General features: G+C 38.7%; 1 protein-coding gene across 5 annotated transcripts in view; it reads right to left on the bottom strand.

The window, feature by feature from the left end:
* The window catches only part of TBCCD1 (TBCC domain containing 1), a 28838-nt gene that overhangs the window by 732 nt on the left and 10074 nt on the right, over positions 1 to 18032 (bottom strand). For 2 of the 5 annotated variants that reach the window (XM_014530419.1, XM_014530424.1), the window contains exons 4-8: positions 15153 to 15519; positions 12565 to 12751; positions 11552 to 12049; positions 5729 to 5879; positions 2446 to 2939 (exon numbers count right to left, since the gene is read on the bottom strand). In XM_014530419.1, coding sequence (XP_014385905.1) covers positions 5750 to 5879; positions 11552 to 12049; positions 12565 to 12751; positions 15153 to 15519 — 1182 coding nt within the window. In that variant the 3' untranslated portion in view covers positions 2446 to 2939; positions 5729 to 5749. The other 3 variants (XM_014530438.1, XM_014530430.1, XM_014530449.1) reach the window with 3 other exon arrangements.

Raw genomic sequence — 18032 nt, 5'->3', positions numbered from 1 at the left:
CCCCCCCGCCCTGGCGGGGCTTGACAAGGGTGAAGTCGACTAGGTCTGGATCTCACCCAATGGGGGTGGGGCCGGCCGGGTCTGGGTCTTGCGCGATTTTGAGGTGCATGCGGGTGGGCGGGGACTTGACTCTGGGTCCCACGGATGCCTCAGACTCTGACAGGAGGAAGATTTTCATATACATTTTACTAATTTTCTTTCATCTCTGACACTTCTATTATAGAGAAAGGGCAAATAGCAATATTAAAATACTAGAGGCCCAATGCATGAAGATTCGCACAATAGACCTTCCTTCCCCTGGCTGCCGGCACCGGTTTTCTTCCGGCACCCGGGACCCAGGCCTTTGGTCCGGCCGCAGCGGAGAAGCCAAGCCTCTTCAGTCATCTTCAGTCTTCGCTCGGGCTGCCATCTTTGTTGGGTTAATTTGCATACTCATCCTGATTGGCTGGTGGGCATAGCAGAGTGATGACCAATTTACATATTTCTCTTTCATTAGTGTAGACTAGAGGCCCAGTGCACAAAAATTTGTGCACTCGGGGGGCGGGGGGTGTCCCTCAGCCCGGCCTGTGCCCACTTCACAATCTGGGACCCCTCGGGGGATGACCACCTGCTGGCTTAGGCCCGCTCCCCGGGGTATTGGGCCTAAGCTGGTAATCAGACATACCTCTGGCAGCCCGGGAGCCCTTGGGGGATGTCCACTTGCCAGTGGGGAGCAGGCCTAAGCTGCAGTCTGACATCCTTAGCGCTGCTGAGGAGGCGGGAGAGGCTCCCACCACCACCGCTGTAATGGCAGCAGTCAGCCTGGCTGTGGCTGAGCAGAGCTCCCCCTGTGGGAGCGTACTGACCACCAGGGGGCAGCTCCTGCATTGAGCATCTGCCCCCTGGTGGTCAGTGTGTCATAGTGACCAGTCATTCCCAGTCTTTCTGCTGTTAGGGTCAGTTTGCATATTACCCTTTTATTATATAGGATTTCCTTAATTCCCTTTTAATGTGCATGACTTTCATGCACTGGGCCACTAGTTTTAATATAAACTGCAAATTAGATAATACTATAGTACCAATGTTAAACTTCTGAAATTTAATCATTGTACTATGACTAGCTAGGTAAGAGAATGTCTGTGTTTTTATGAAATAGATGCTAATGTATTTAGGAGTAAGGGCCCAAGATGACTGCAACCTACTCTCAAATCATTGAGCAAAATAAAGTAATCTATATATATAAAAGACTAATATGCAAAGTGTCCCCGTGGAGTTCGACCGGGAGATTGGGAGTTCTATTGCTCACTATGATGTGCGCTGACCACCAGGGGGCAGTGCAGAATGAAGGAAGGCCTCGGTCAGGCCTGATCGCCAGCCAGGCCTTAGGACCCCACCTGTGCATGAATTTCGTGCACTGGTCCTCTAGTAATACTATATAAAGAGTGGTAAAGTGAAATGTTGCAAAATGTTAACACTTGGTGAATCTAGACAAAAAATATGTAGGAATTCAGATTCTTACAACTGTTAAGTTGGAAATTTTTTAAACACACACACACACACACACACACACACACACACACACAATTCTAATCCACAAGAAAGGGTGCTACATAAGTAGCCTAACACAGAGAGCTACTATAGGGACTAAGCCAGGTGGCATTTCTCTGCAATATTATACTGGGACCTGTTTAGAGAACATGTTGGCATTTAATATACCTCTGACTTTAAGAATGAGATTACATCTTATATATGCTAAAAAAGACCACACACACACACACACACACACACACGAAAAAAACCCCACCTCCATTTTACTTTTCCTGGTTAAGTATATTTTTCTCAAAAGTCCAACTTCCTCATCTTTCTACCAACCAAGTATCCAACAAATATTTTTATAAATGAGATGCCCCAAGATATATTATGGTCAATTCAGAAAATGATAAATGTGCCTTGATATGAGAAACAAAGTATTCAGTTATATGTGTAGTTTTGAGAATTTTATAAATTTTAAAGAAAGTAATTAATGCCATTAATTTTATTAATCAATAGCAATTTACAAAATACACTTCCATTACTCCAATGTTTATTTGATAACACTCTGCTTGCTTGCATTTCACCTTAAAATAAAACTATGAAAACCTCAATTAGAATTAACACAGTCCGAGGTTTAATTTTCATTTTAGAAATAAAAGATCAAGCCCTTTTTTGATATAATTACTAATTAAATAGTAATTATGAGCAGATAAAACAACATTTATCAGCAACCAGATTCATTTTACTAATTTGATAATTGTTTTACATTATCTTAAAGAACACAGCTTTCCCAATCAAATGTAAACTTTATTTTGATATAACATCACAGAATAACACTGGAAACCTTTTCAAAAGTTAAAAGTGAAGCTTAACTTTTTATCAAAAGAAGAAAATTACCTTTTAGAGCTTTGTTTATTGAAAATCTGAAGCAAAAAATGAAAAATAAAGACTTTACAGTTTCATTAAGTTTCATACTTTAAGGACTAAAATATCTTTGTACAAAACTATCTCTGCTATATTTATATACCAACAATCATACTTTCTTTCCAATTATTTTTGAAGAAAGTAGCTATTTCTTTTTAAATAGTTACAAAGAACTATAGAACTCTTAACACCAGAAAGGATGAAACCCTTTTATCATACAAATTAAAATGTGAAGTTAACTTTTAAATCTACATTCAATCACTGTAATATGAACATATGTACAATGGGACTGACTTCATCAACTTTTCATTTTGGCATCACAAAGATGAATCTTCTGATATTCTATAAACAGTACATTTATATGGTAGTCAGTTTACCTAAAATTCAACTGAAATGATAATAAATGAGTATAGAATGGAAATCAAGGAAGAGAAAGCCCAAAGTCATTTAAAGTAGCAAGAGCACCTTCCCAATGAATAGCTTCCATTCATGTTTCCAGGGTCCTGAAGATAAAAGAAAAATTTAAATTAACCACATTTTCTATTGCCTTCCTGCAAATAATTAGGAAAAAAACCCTTGTAATTATAAAATCACATAAATTTTCAAGGTCTGAGATTAATTAGGAGTAATAAAATACATAAAGTTTAAAGATAATTATATTCCTTTTTCTCTGAGGAACACATTAGTTCATAATAAAAAGAGATTCATACATAAACCTTAAAAATTAGCAGGTTATGGGGATTAGTTTAAACTAAAATTTTACCCTGTTATAGTTCCTATCCTATATAATAAAAGGCTAATATGCAAGTCGACTGAACTGTGGAATGACAGGTCACTATGACGTGCACTGACCACCGGGGGCAGACCTCAATGTAGGAGCTGCCCCCTGGTTGTCAGTGTGCTCCCCCTGTGGAAGTGCCACTCAGCCAGAAGCCGGGCTCACGGCTGGCGAATGTAGCAGCAGTGGTGGGAGACTCTCCTGCCTCCACAACCGCACTAAGGACCCCTCAGGGTCCCGGACTGCGAGAGGGCACAGGCCAGGCTGAGGGACCCCCTCAGTGCACGAATGTTGTGCTCTGGGCCTCTAGTTTCCTTATAATCTTCATCAGATTTCCAATTCTTTGTGTTTTATTTTTTAAAATTTTGGGCCATATTAGCATTTTTTAAAAATATGTTTTTATTGATTTTTATTTTTTTTTTAAGAGAGAGAGGAAGGGAGAGGGATAGAGAGAAACATCATCGATTGGCTGCCTCCTGCATGCTCCCTACAGGGGATGGAGCCCACAACCAGGGTATGTGCCCTGACTGGGAATCGAACCAGTGACCTCTTGTTCATGGGTTGATGCTTAACCACTGAGCCACACCAGCCAGGCAGATTTCCAGTTTTTAATCATAGCATTTACTAACTAAATATTGTAAATTTTTTTAAATAAAAATAACTTTTAAAAATGCAAACAATATATAAAGTAAACAATAAGGAATTAGTACACAGCTTTAGAAAACAGTTGGGCAGTTAGTCAAAAGTTAAACATATGACCTTCCACTCCTAGGTATATACCCAAGAAAAATAAAAACATTACTATATTAAAACTTATACACAAAAGTTCATAGCAGCATTATTCACAATAGCTAAAAAGTGGAAACAACTCAAATGTCCATCAACTGATGAACAGATAAAGTGCGGTATAATCTATATAATGGAGTATTATCCAGTGATAAAAAGAACTGACATGCTGAGATGCTACATGGATGAACCTTGAAAACATTATGCTAAGTGAAAAATACCAGATATAAAGGCCACATATTATATGATTTCATTTATATGAAATGTCCAGAGTTGACAAATTAAGAAATATTAGCAATTGTCAAATACTGGGGGAAAAGAAGATATCCATAGTTGGAGGAATAAGGAGTAACTGTCTATGTGTTTGGGGTTTATTTTTAGGGTGATGAAAATGTTCTGGGTTAATGGTGATGGTTGTACAAACTTGTGAATATAATAAAAGCTGCTGAATTTTTAACTTTAGTAAGGTGATTTGTAAGTGAATTATAGTTCAATAAAAAAACCTTAAAATGTTTCCCAGTCTCATTTCTCAAAGATAACTACTGTTAATAATTTATTATCTTTTAGAAATTTTAAGGCATATAATTAGCATATAAATATGTGTGATAATCTTTTCCTTTTTTCAAACACACAAGGGAACATTTTACACACACATTCATCCCACACCTCCCACCCCTGGCTCAGCGATCATTCAATATCAGCACATTCAGATATACCTCATCCTTTTAAAAGGGCATTCCATGACATGAATGCACCAGTTCATTAGGCACCAGTCCTCTATTGAGAAGCATGTGGGTTGTTTCCAGTCTACAGCTATTTCAAACAATCCTGCAATGAACATATTTTTTACAGAGATCTTTCCATACATGAGTGTATTTATAAGATAAATCTAAAAAGTGAAATTACTAAGAATACATTTATTTATAATTTTGATTTTGCTAAACTATCCTCCAAAGAGGTTGCACAAATTTACACTTTCCCCAATGGTAAGTGAAATGTCTTGCCAGTGTTGTATACCATCAGTTTTTTATCTTTGCCAATTTGATAGATGAAAAATAGTATCCTATATTTCTTTAATTTTAAGTGAAAGTATCTTTGTGTTTTGTATTTTTTCTACCTATTTATGTCCTTTGTTTTTCTACTGTCAATCTTTAAAATGGCAAAGTATACTAATGTCTATAAAAACAATACTACATATTTGGATTAAATAATTTCCATTAAATTTGTCTCTATCCATCTTCTCCTCCACTGAATCTATGATCTCTTAGAGTTCAGAATTCAAATCTTCATTTGGATTAATTCTGATAACTTATTAAAGCTCATGTGCAATGAACAAAGACCACCTAATTTATTAATTGGTTTGTGTGTGGAGTGATGGGAAAGAGGAAAGATATGTTATGAAGGTGGAATAAAATTCCTAAAGCTATGTATGGGGAAAGTAGTATCTTTGGACAGTACAAATTTTGCCAGGCAAGAGGCAAAAAAGACAAAACTTGGCTGTTATGTTTGCCCATAATTCAATAGGCTCCACCTAAATATTTTGTTGGTCTTCTCACTATAAACTGTGGCAAACATGGGTATCTAAAGGTCTGTATATGCTGATGGGAGTGGTGGAAAAATTTTGGCAATAGTTGGTAACATAATATTCTGTGCAGTTTTTTTTTGTGTATGCTTACAATATTTCCCCAAAGTAATTTGTTTTAAGTGGTCTGCATTATAAATGCCTACCTGTGTTTTGATGTAGGAGTCTTATCCTGCTGCTTGTTTGGAACCTGCTGCAGGGGGCACAAGGCTGTCCAGCTGTTGGAGATGTCCTGTATTAATCAACCACTCATAAAACTTATTCTCCACAAGCACCTGGAACTGCTTCCTTTGATCCCTAAAATTGCAGTTGAGAGCAAAAAGAATGTAAAAACACTAATTCATATTAATTTTACTCCAAATGATTAGAAAACACGTTAATGGAATAAACGTTAAATTATTTCTAGTTACCCATTTGTTCTCTCCAAATAACTGTTCTGTTCAGTTCTGTACATTAGACTATCACCCTCCAAAATTTAGTCAAATACAATGCCCTCCTTGTAAAGAGTTATCAATAATTATATACTTTGTCCTACTGTGGTTATTTACTCAGATATTTACTGAGGACCAAGTAATGCTGCGTAGTGTTCTGACTTAAGGGGATAAATGTGCAAAGGAGAAGAGACAAGGCTGCTGTCCAGGAGGGTCTGTACTATACGACTCCAGAGGACGCCATTCACAATGTGATCTGTGTAGTCTATGTGCTTTATGGATGTATATTCTAGTAGGGAAGATAGGTAATAAATAAAATAAATATATGATATGAACTTAAGTAGTTGTAAATGCCTTCAAGAAAAATACAGCAGAGTAAGGGAATGGAGAGTACTGAGAATGCTATTTTAGAAAAGGAATGAACAAAGAAACCTTCTCTAAAATAACACTTAAGCAGAGGTCTGAATGAAGTGATGGATTGAGCAAATAAATATCTGGAGAAAAACATTCCAGGCAGAGAAAACAAGAAGTGCAAAAGTTCTAAAATGAGAGCATATTAATATGATCAAGATAAGAAAGAAAAGAGTAGCTTCTGACAATGAGGAACTAGCTTAGTACTATCAGGTCTTAATGTAGCTGTGTTGTTTGTTTGTTGAACATAAACAATTCCACAGAAGATCCAAATTACACAAAACCACTCTGGGATGATAACAGATTAAGGCAAGGACACGACCACTCCATAATCTTCTCAGTCCAGACCAGTGATTCCCAAAGTGGGCGCTACCGCCCCCCGGTGGGCGCTGTTGCGATCCAAGGGGGCGGTGATGGCCACAGGTGCATTTGGGGGCGATGAGTAACTGCTATTAAAATTTAAAAAAATTAATTTCCAGGGGCTGAGTAATATTTTTTCTGGAAAGGGGGTGGTAGGCCAAATAAGTTTGGGAACCACTGGTCCAGACAAAAGACAAAACATTTTGTGGTCCAAACCACAAAATAACCAAACATTACCCTTTCCAGGCTAATGAGTAATTGCTGCTTCTTTACAATAATAGTTTTAGCTCCACTTTATTCTTCCCGCCTTTAGTACAAAAATTATTAAGCCAAATCATAGAATCTCTTGCTTCCACATAGCATCCAACTCACAACAAAGCCTTGCTTCCTAGAACCCTCCCTCAAATCACCTAACACAAGTCAAAACCCAGTAAGTTCTTTTTAACACCTGTTCCCTGAAATGAAACACAATTCTCTCCCTACTTGCAATGAGTAATAAGACCCAGCTTTGTTCTATATATCTATTCCTGGTGATCTTTGGTCCAAGGACAATGGCTAAGTAATAGCAAGAAGATTGTACATGGCAGAAGGGGAATAAATGAAGAAAAGAACAACAGGAAGGCTGGTAGTATGGTAAAGATTTTAGATTTTATTCCAGGTATGATGGGAAGTCATTAGAGGGGTCAGAGCAGAAAAATGATACGATCTAATCATTTTTAAAAGACATGTTGGCAATTTGTTTTCAATTGATCAATAACTCTTCTGTTTTCCTATATTCCCAAAGTTAAATTGAGTGCTTTTCCTTGTTTTTAGTGTTATCCATGATCTTACCACCTGAATACACAATGATTCAAAGTCAATGTTTATTAAATACTCACCACATGTACATGTGTATAAGCTTTTCATGTGTGTAAGGAAAATCTAGGCATGTAAATACTAGAAGCTTTCAAACAATAAAATTGCTTTAAAAGGATGTTTTCCCAATGATCATTTTTATATAGCATCATTATAAGTATCTATTATATTATATACTAGAGGCCCGGTGCACAAATTTGTGCAGGAGTGGGATCTGGCAGGCCCACCCCATGGGGACCCATAGGGCCGGGGTGGCACGGTGGAGGGGGGGGGGGGGCGGGGACGCGCACGTGGGCAGTTGGGTGGCTGGCCCCACCCCTGATCAGGGTGTTGGGGGCTGATCAGGGGTGGGGCTGGCCAGGGGAGGGGCCGATAGGAGCCCAGATCAGGCTGGTTGGCTGCTGCAGTACGCGTCATAGCCACTGGTCATTCTGGTCGTTCTGCCGTTCAGGTTGCTGGGCTTTTATATATATAGATTACATATCCTATGTAATAAAAGCCTAATATGCTAAGTGTCTGATTGTCCATTCAACCAGTCAAAGCATAATATGCTAATGATATGCTAAGGCCGTTCAACCACTCGATATGATGTGCACTGACCAAGAGGGGGCAGTTGACTGGTTGACCAGTCACTATGATGTGCACTGACCACCAGGGGGCAGACGCTCCTACCAGATCCCTCCCCAGCTGGGCAACTTCCCACATCCCTCCCCGGCCCCAATCGTGCACCAGTGGGGTCCCTCAGCCTGGCCTGCACCCTCTCGCAATCCGGGACTCCTCAGGGGATGTTGGAGAGCCGGTTTTGGCCTGATCCTGCAGGCCAGGCCAAGGGACGCCACTGGTGCACGAATTCGTGCACTGAGCCTCTAATTATATAACACACTAGTTTCCAAAAAATAATAGACACTAAGAACCCAGGTTCTGGAACCAGGCTGACTAGTTGTGAATCCCAGCTCCTGTGTGACTTTGGGTAAATTACTTAATCTCTTTGTTTCTCAGTTTCTTTTTCTGTAATAGGGTATTGTTATAAAGAATAAATGAGTTAATATATAGAAGGTGCTTAAAATAGCACTTGTTACATAGTAAGTGCTCAATACATATTACCAGCTATTATGGTCATCATTATTCTATGATATGAGACTGACTAGTTTGTAGTATTATTGTCTTGGTGGCTCAATTCATGAGATGCAAACCAGGTGGAATGTTTGCAAAAGATAGCAGCATTATCACAATGAAAGCATGAGTTCTATTAGTGATGTTTATATTTTTTGGCGTGTAGCAACTGTGTATGGATATATTCAGGGTGGGGCAAAGTAGAATTACAGTTGTGAGTATGCAAAACACAATTTATTCTTGTATTATTATTTATTATTGTATTATATTCCATAAAAACAACTGTAAACCTACTTTTGCTCCACACTGTATTTCTTTCCAAAATCCATTAGATGAGAACAAAGCCATAAGAATGCATCCAGAAAATCCTGTGGCTGGATCAAGTCTTTTTTTTTTTTTTAATCCTCACCTGAGGATATGTTTGTTTTTTATTGATTCTAGAGGGAGAGGAAGGGAGAGAGAGAAACATCGATGTGAGAAAGAAACACTGATAAATTGCCTCGCATGAACACCCAGACCAGGGATTGAATCTGCAACCTAGGTATGTGCTCTGACAGGGAATAGAACCCACAACCTTTTGGTGCATGGGATGACACTCCAACAGACGGAGCCATCCAGCTAGGACTGGATCAAGTCTTTTTTCAATTATTAATTATCTTAGAATAAATTTCATTCTAACAGGATGGGTCTCAGATATTCTGGGTAAACAATCTTATCCAGGAGATGTGTCTCATAAAGATAACACTAAACATTATGTCACATGCATACTACTAAACACAGTACAGCACATACCACTACACACAATGTGTCTTACACACATATTACTTACTAAATCTGCACATAAATCACATGAAGTGGGGAATATGTTTATACTTTATGCATTATACAAAAGCCAGGGAAGTTAAATGACACTCACATCACATAGTAAAGTGGCATCGTCAGTATTAATTCCTGAGTCTGAGTACTTTTCAGTACAATACAGACAGCTATCCAAAGAACACTAAAAATCTAATAAAACTAAGATCTAATTAAAATAATCATTTTTTACTCCTATATCAAACAGCAGTCTAAATCATAAGAAATAGAAACATTTTAGAATGGCTGCCACTGTCCAAAATAATAACAACCAGAAAAAATATAAGGCAAATGGAATCAAATTATTAGTTTTTCTGTCTTAAGGAAAAGAATGATAATGATCAAGATATTATCAGTACATATGGCATTTATTGTAAAGATCCCCCAAAAGAACTGATACTCTTTTCTCAAACTAGCTTCAGCTCTCAAGTGGACAATGTAATGTTGTAGAAGAAGCAAACCTTCACCTTTTGGTGCTATATTTCCTATATTCTTTTCCTAATATCTCTAACAAATTTTGATTAAATATCAAATACTTGTACAGACAATAATGATTTATTCTGGTTACCTACTATTTTCTATTCTTTCCAGAAGAAAATTATTTAATGAAAAGTTTCTAAAATTTTTGGAATCACCTGTGATTTTGTGTTCTTCACAAAGTTTTACACTGAATCCTGCCTCCTGTTAAAGTATTTCTGGTCTCCATCCCCTTTCTCTCCATTCTAGTCCAGTTTTAGTCTAGACCTTGCAATATCACCCTGACTTCCCTAACCAGAGGGTCTTCCTATATCACATTTCCTTACCCATTTTTAAATCTGCCATAGCATCTAAGAAAGTCTGCATACTGTCAGCATTCTATAAATGTTCCTGAATAAATGAAATAGCTTTCTGTACTTCAATCCATTGTTCAAAATCCTTTAATGACTCCTACTACTTAATTCCACATAAGTCTAACTTTCACTGCCTGGCATTCAAGATTCTATAAAACCTGGCACGATTTACTATCCAACCTTAAATACCCCAATTCCATACCCAAAATCCTATTTCAGCAATTGATTTCCAGGATACCTAAGGTTTGCTTCTGCTTCCACAGCTGCTCTTCTAGTGCTATAAAAGTATTTTGTTCAGTCCTCACTTCCTATCCAAACTTGGTTCATTCTTCAAGTTCCAACACAAATTCTACTTCTTCCATTAATCTTCACTAATTACCACATGGATATTTTCTGAATCGCTATAAACCAGGTAGTGTGTCCCTGGCTTCCAGAGGTCAAAGACCAATGTTCTTAAAATAAAATTTTGTGGTGGACAATAAGCCACAATGGTCTACTACCACAACATATTATTAAAAATAGGACAGTTTAGTACTCAAAAGTAGGAAGAAAATCATCTCAGAATAAAAACCATATTTTAAATTGATTAAATTTAGCTATATTTGAAAACACTGTATGGATTAGGAAAGCATGGATTAGGGAAAATTTTGACAAAAACTGGCCTTAGTCCATGGACTAGCATAACGAATCAGTCTGCAGTGTGGTGGAGCCAGGAAATATGCATTTTTAACAAGCCCTTGGATAATTCTGATGCACGATCAAGCTTGAGAACCACCATCATAGTGTAGAAGAGTAAATTAAAAACTAAAAATAATCCATTTAAGTATAGGATTATGTGGCAATATGCTATATATGATCTTTCATTCATATAAGTTTTATATCTGCCAATTAAACTTAAGCTTCTTTGAAAAGGGAAGTCTAATACTTGAGTATCCATTCACTCTCATCTCTCCAATCAAACTGTACCTGAAATACTGACCTGAAAATACAAGCCTTAACTAAAGACATATTTTATATTTCTTATTACTTTAGCACAGCTATAATACGTGCAGATTATTTTGCTTTCATGGAATTTTACATAAAAGACAAATTATTACTTCTAGAAAATACTTACTTTGTCAAACGAGCCTCCTTCACAGTTTTCTGCCAGATGTGTATTTTCTGTTCTCTATGACCCAGTGCTTTTTGATATGAAGATGGAAGACCCCCAGGTATCTCTGTTGTATCCCCTTCCATTTCAAAGGGAATAATAAATACATAGAATTCACAAGGTGGTAAGAGTCGGAAGACACTTGTGTCTCTGTTCTCTCTACATACAATCATTGGATTATCCCAATAGTTAGGCACCGTAGCAAGGCCAGTTTTGGCCATATGGTCCTCCAGCATTGGATAATGGGTATGAAAAGGGGCAAAAGTTACTGTGTGGTTCCCAGAGAGAATAAGTGGGCGTGTAGGTGTCAAAATGTGAAAGATACAGCCTGTTGTAGAAGAGATGGACAAACGATGACAAACGGCAATGACTTTAATGTTGTCACAGCTTTGGAGGTGAAGAGCAGTCTGTACAGGGCCGAGGACAAAGGTACTATTTCTGCATTTCTCAATTGTCACAGACCTGAAAAATAAAAAACTGAGGTAAATTCCTGTGAATGAGAATAAGATAAAAAATATTTGACTACAAAATTATTCTCTGACTAGAGGCCTGGTGCATGAAATCTGCGCACTCAGGAGTTCCCTCAGCCCAGCCTGCGCCCTCTTGCAGTCCGGGAGCCCTTGAGGGATGTCCAACTGAGCGAGCCCAAGCCCTTAGTCAGACATCCTTAGTGCTGCTGAGGAGGCGGGAGAGGCTCCCGTCACCGCCGCTGCACTTGCCATCCGTGAGCTCGGCGTCTGGTGCCCGTTGGCCAGCTGAGCGGTGCTCCTGCTGTGGGAGCACACTGACCACCAGGGGGCAGCTCCTGCATTGAGTGTTTTCCCCATGGTGGTCAGTGCATGTCATAGCGACCGGGTCGTTTTGCCATTTGGTCTATTTGCACATTAGCCTTTTATTATATAGGATGGTAAAAAAGAGATCAATCCTAGTCCAAAGAAAATGTCAAAATATCAGAACACTATGAAGACTGTGCTTACCGTAAGGGAGAGAGCAGATATATAAAAGATTCGTTGCAACGATGAATCTTTACATGTGCCCCCACCAGAGTATCTGAGCTCTTGGCCAATGTCTGCTTGTAAACCTGGCTCATCACCACCATGCGGTGCATCCTAGGGGCCACATGAGTATTACAAGCAATCTTAGCTCTTTTGGTCGTCCCTTCAACTATTTAAGAAAAATATAAATGAGATAGTTTCAAATGAAAGAAAAACATCAACCATATGTTGTTACACATTTCTACATGTGTATATGTCTAAAATTAGGTACATATAAGATTTTAAAAATGTTAGATCTGAGTATTGGATAAAGAGGTGTTTGCTGTACTATTCTCTGTACTTTTCTGTATGTGTGCAGTATTTAATAAATTAAATTTTTTATAAAGACTTTTAAAACTTACAATCCATTCAAGATTGCCTAGATAGAGCCAAGATATTTTTCATGTCTACCCTTCAAATTAAGTAATGTGCCTAAGGTCATATACTAGTAGCTTTGGAGAGCTGAGCCAACTCAAATATCTTCTTGTCTAAGAGACCTTAATTTATCATCCCTACCCTTAAATAATCTCTTTAAATTGCCATAACACTAATACTGAACCTCTCCTAAGTTATTTACCATATCATTTCATGAATTCTTTTTTGGTTTATATCTTTACTCCCAAGATCATACGATCATACTGAAAGCACATCTTCCTCTCAAACACAGTGCCTTGAACAAACTGACACTCAAAAAAATCTGTGCAGGTTGTCCTCCTAACACAGTCCTGCAATTATGAGATTGGCTTTTCAGACAGCACTTCCCTGCAAGCTATCAGGACACCCTTGTAAAGAATACTGGCTAAATGTGAAGAGATCACTTAAGTATGTTATTCTTTGTCTTTTAAAATAATTCTTATTACCTTATATTAGATAAATAATACATGGTTGTTATAGAAAAATTTTAAATACTAGTGGCAAAAAAAGATAAAAATTACTTGTTAACCTACTATGTACCATTGTTAATATCCTATATAATAAAGAGGTAATATGCAAATTGACTGTCACACCCTCACACAAGATGGCCGGCAGGGGAGGGCAGTTGTGGGCAATCAGGCCAGCAGGGGAGGGCAGTTAGGGGCGACCAGGCCGGCCGGGGAGGGCAGTTAGGGGCGACCAGGCCGGCCGGGGAGGGCAGTTAGGGGCGACCAGGCCGGCCGGGGAGGGCAGTTAGGGGCGACCAGGCCGGCCGGGGAGGGCAGTTAGGGGCGACCAGGCCGGCCGGGGAGGGCAGTTAGGGGCGACCAGGCTGGTAGGAGAGGGCAGTTGGGGGGGCCCAGGCCTGTAGGGGAGGGCAGTTGGGGGAGACCAGGTTGGCAGGGGAGGGCAGTTGGGGGCAACCGGGCCAGCAGTGGAGCAGTTAGGCATCGATCTGGGTGGCAGGGGGGTGGTTAGGTGGTGATCAGGCTGGCAGGCAGGCAGGTGAGTGGTTGGGAGCCAGCAGTCCTGGATTGTGAGAGGGATGTCCGACTAAACCGGCAGTCGGACATCCCCCAAGGAGTCCCAGACTGGAGAGGGTGCAGGGTGGGCTGAGGGACACCCCCCCGCCAGTGCACGAATGTCGTGCACCAGGCCTCTAGTTTTAGTATAATCCTAAGAGGTTAGATATCCTTTTTTTCTACTAGTTCCTACTCTAACATTTAAAAATTTATTTGCACCTATATTCTTTTATCAACATTAAGAATTATGTAATATCTCCTATGTATTTATGGGAGACTTACATATCTGAGAGTCTTTGATTTCATACTAAAGCAATAGCTCAGTTGAATAGAATTCTTAGATCACTATGTTTTTGCTCAAGGTTCTGTAGTTGTTGATCAACCATTTTTTGCATTATAAAAATTTGACACAAAACTGATTTTTTTCTTACATTTGTTGCAAAGAACCTATTTTCTCTTTATCTTTAAAATTCAGAGATTATGAAAGTATATTCTAGGTGTTTTTTTCATTAATTTTGTCTGACATTTGCCTGAATATAAGCACCTACTTCTCTTAAAACTTATACCTGGGCCCCAATAAGTCACATGGCACCTGAACCTATCCCTTTAACCATTTCTGGACTATTGGGAATAGATAACTAATGCAACCAAAGCCAGATTCTATGATAAATTTAAATTTCCAATTTAGAGATATCTAGTTTGCTTGTGTCTGTGGAGCTAGAAAGGACCTGAGGTTGTATAACTGTGGAATGGCCAAATTCTGCTGTGGTGTATAATAGGAAGACCTGAAGCAAATGAGCCTATGAGAATGAGAGGAAGAAAGAGTCAAAAAGAGAAAAGCAGAGCAAAAAGAGAACTAACTGAAGTTGAAGTTTCTGTTAACTGAAGTCAAAATGACCTGGACTAATAAATCCTCTGAGACTATTGCTGCCTTCAGAGAAAAAGACATATATGTAGAAGAAAAATGCTCCTCTTTTTGCTTCTATAGTAGCAATATTTTTTAGGTCTTCTACGGAAGATGTGTGATTATTAATATCCGAAAACACTAGGTTCTCTAAGTTGTTCAAATTTAATATAGATTAAAGTATTAAATACCTTGGTGAGCCCAAGCCAATTTCTTTCCAGACTTGAGGCAAGCAGAGGTACCAAATGGATTCCCAGTCAAACAGGCTCTCAACCAGGCTTCCAGCTTGTAGAAAGAAAAGGTCTTAGAGATCTTTGAGAAGCCACTTTCTGCATGTAGTGGTTGCCACAGTGCAAGCTCATGAAGTGGGTATATCTTCCTGGTTCTCCTCACTGCACCTTCAATAAGAAAGCTGAGTGCCACCACAGCTTCTCTAGAGACCAGACTACTATTAGTTGAATGAGATGATGCAGTGAGTTGTTCTGGATCTAAAAGCAGCTCAAGGAGATCTGACAGATGATCATAGACAAACGTTTGGTGACTGTAATCATTCCAGTTCTAAAAAACATTAAAAAACAACAACACTTTTAACAGAATAAAGAGATTCTATTAAGACCTGAAACTTTTATACTTTAATTATTTCGTATTTCTACTTTGCCTCATCCCCAACAAAGAATTTAAGGTGTCAAATAAACCTTATAAGATTTTGTATGTGTATGTGATAGGTATAAACAGATTCTCTCTCCACCCTAGCCAATTCAAAATACTAATAGCTAACCCTTAGTGTGTGCCAAGCACTAAGTGTTACACAAAGTTTAACATATTTAACCCTAACAACGATCTTAAAATAGCCCATTTTATAGATGAGGAAATAGAGATATAGAAAAGTTAAAAAGCTCTGGCTGGTATGGCTCAGTTGGCTGGAGCTATATACCCCATATACTAAAAGGTGGCAAGTTCAATTCCAGTCAGAGCATATACCCAGGTTAAGAGTTCTATCTCCAGTTTAGGCACATGTGAGAGGCAACCGATCCATGTTTCTCTCTTACATCAAAGTTTCTCTTCCTCCCTTCCTCTATCTTAGATCAATGAAAATTTTTTTAAAGGTTAAAACTCACCCAAGGTCACACAGCTAGTAAATACTCTAAAAGTTTCAGATCAAATATAAAAATAACCACCTTGAACATCCATTCAATGAAGCATTGGGTTTCTTCAGTTACCTGCTCAAATTACAAAATATTTTAAATTCCACTGGATGAAACAAGGCAACTAATCTTACAGTAACTAAATTTAAGAGAGGCTATAACTTTAGGAATAAGCTTTGAGTTAGCAGGTGTCCCAATGATGTTGCTTACTCCTTTGACAGATTTTTTTTCGAAATATGAGCAGTGTTAAGTGATGAATTATAAAAACTGAATAAGACATAGTTCCTGCTCTCAAGGAACTCAGAGTCTATGAGTGAAAAGACAATATAAAAAAAATCATAACACAATGAGATAAGACTTGTAGCAAAGATCTGTAAAGACGTTCTATGAGTATGAGAAAAATGAATTCCACTTGGGAAAAAAAAATCATAGTGGGTGCAGTGTGAATAGATTCTTGATTGATGTTGTTAGGCAAACAGACAAGGAAAAAAGGCACTTGAGCATAGGAAACAGCATATGCCAAGGCCCAAAGAAGTAAAATTACCTGCTGTGTTCAAAGAACTGGAAATAATTCTGGGTGAGGTAAAGAAAGCATTCTGGGAAGTGACAGCTTAAAAAAAAAAAGTTAAAACAGTAGCCAAGACCAATCATGAAAGGCGTTGTATACTAGTAAAACACTAAGACATCTGGGCTTTATTTTGTGTGCCAGGGACTTAAACATATTTTCTCAATAGCTATACCTTTTTTTTTTTCCTTTTTCATAAACTCTCATTTGGATGCCAAAGGACATATCAAAGCAGGGCTATCCACAGCCTCACCTATGCTTCCTTCCTTTTGTTGCATCCCCCTCCCCCATAGTAGGCACTGTGGTGGTTCCATAGAGTACAATGTGAAAACGTCAATGACAATGAGAATTCACTGATGGAGTTTGTATAGAAGTGAGATATAATGCTTGTGCATTTGAGAAAATCTAGTATAGTGGGTGGACTGTAGACTAACAGCAGGGTGACAAAGTAGGACCTAATTATAGAAATTAAGGCCCCCCCAAAATAGCATTAAGGCCTATATAAAAGGAAGAAAAGGGACAGACTTTTAAACAGTTATTTGGAGGCACAATTAGTAACACGATAACTAACGAGGTATGGGTGATGAGAGAGAGAACATGGGTGGCTGGTGGACTTTCACTGACATGGGGAATACAAATTAATTCAAGTAAAGGGTGATTGTACTCTAGGGACACAGAATCATCTCCAAAACTGCAGTACAGGTAGGTCTCATTTGAACTATAGCTGGAAAGCCATCTTGAACCTGGTTCTCTCTCAGGGGCCAGTGTCTCTCTGCATGTCTGTTCCATTCTCTTCTTTTCCTCTGATTACCTCAGAGTTTCTAATCCCTCATAACTCCAGGTCAATCATGAATTTAATCACTATTCTGGTCCCAATGCCACATGAGCTGTCAAGTGAAGCACCCATCACCAACTGGTTTTCTTTGGTCCCTGGGGATACTGATTAGGCCAGGTCATCATTTCAAATCAGACCAATTTTAAATACATACAAGTGAATTGGCTACTCTAGTCAAGTTTCCATCCCTGGTCTAATCAGTTGTTGGGAGAGGTCACACTATAGTACAAACTAGAATCACCATTTACTGGTGCTACTACGCACAAACCTCAAGCTCATATATTACTGAATTCTCACAGCCATTAAGAAATAGGCATTATCGAGGAGAAACCAAGATGGCGGCATAGGTAAACACCGGAAATTGCTGCCTCCCACAACAACTTCAAAAATACAACGAAAAGACAAAACGGACATCATCCAGAACTACAGGAAGGCTGGCTGAGTGGAAATTCTACAACTAGAAGGAAAGAGAAAAGCACACTGAGACTCAGAGGAGGTGCGGAAGTAAAGTGCAGAGGTACGGAGG

This window comes from Myotis brandtii, unplaced genomic scaffold, assembly GCF_000412655.1.
Source record: "Myotis brandtii unplaced genomic scaffold, ASM41265v1 scaffold118, whole genome shotgun sequence".
Lineage (NCBI taxonomy): Eukaryota > Metazoa > Chordata > Mammalia > Chiroptera > Vespertilionidae > Myotis > Myotis brandtii.
Note: the sequence above shows the minus strand (reverse complement) of the source record. Positions and strands in the feature narration are given on the sequence as shown.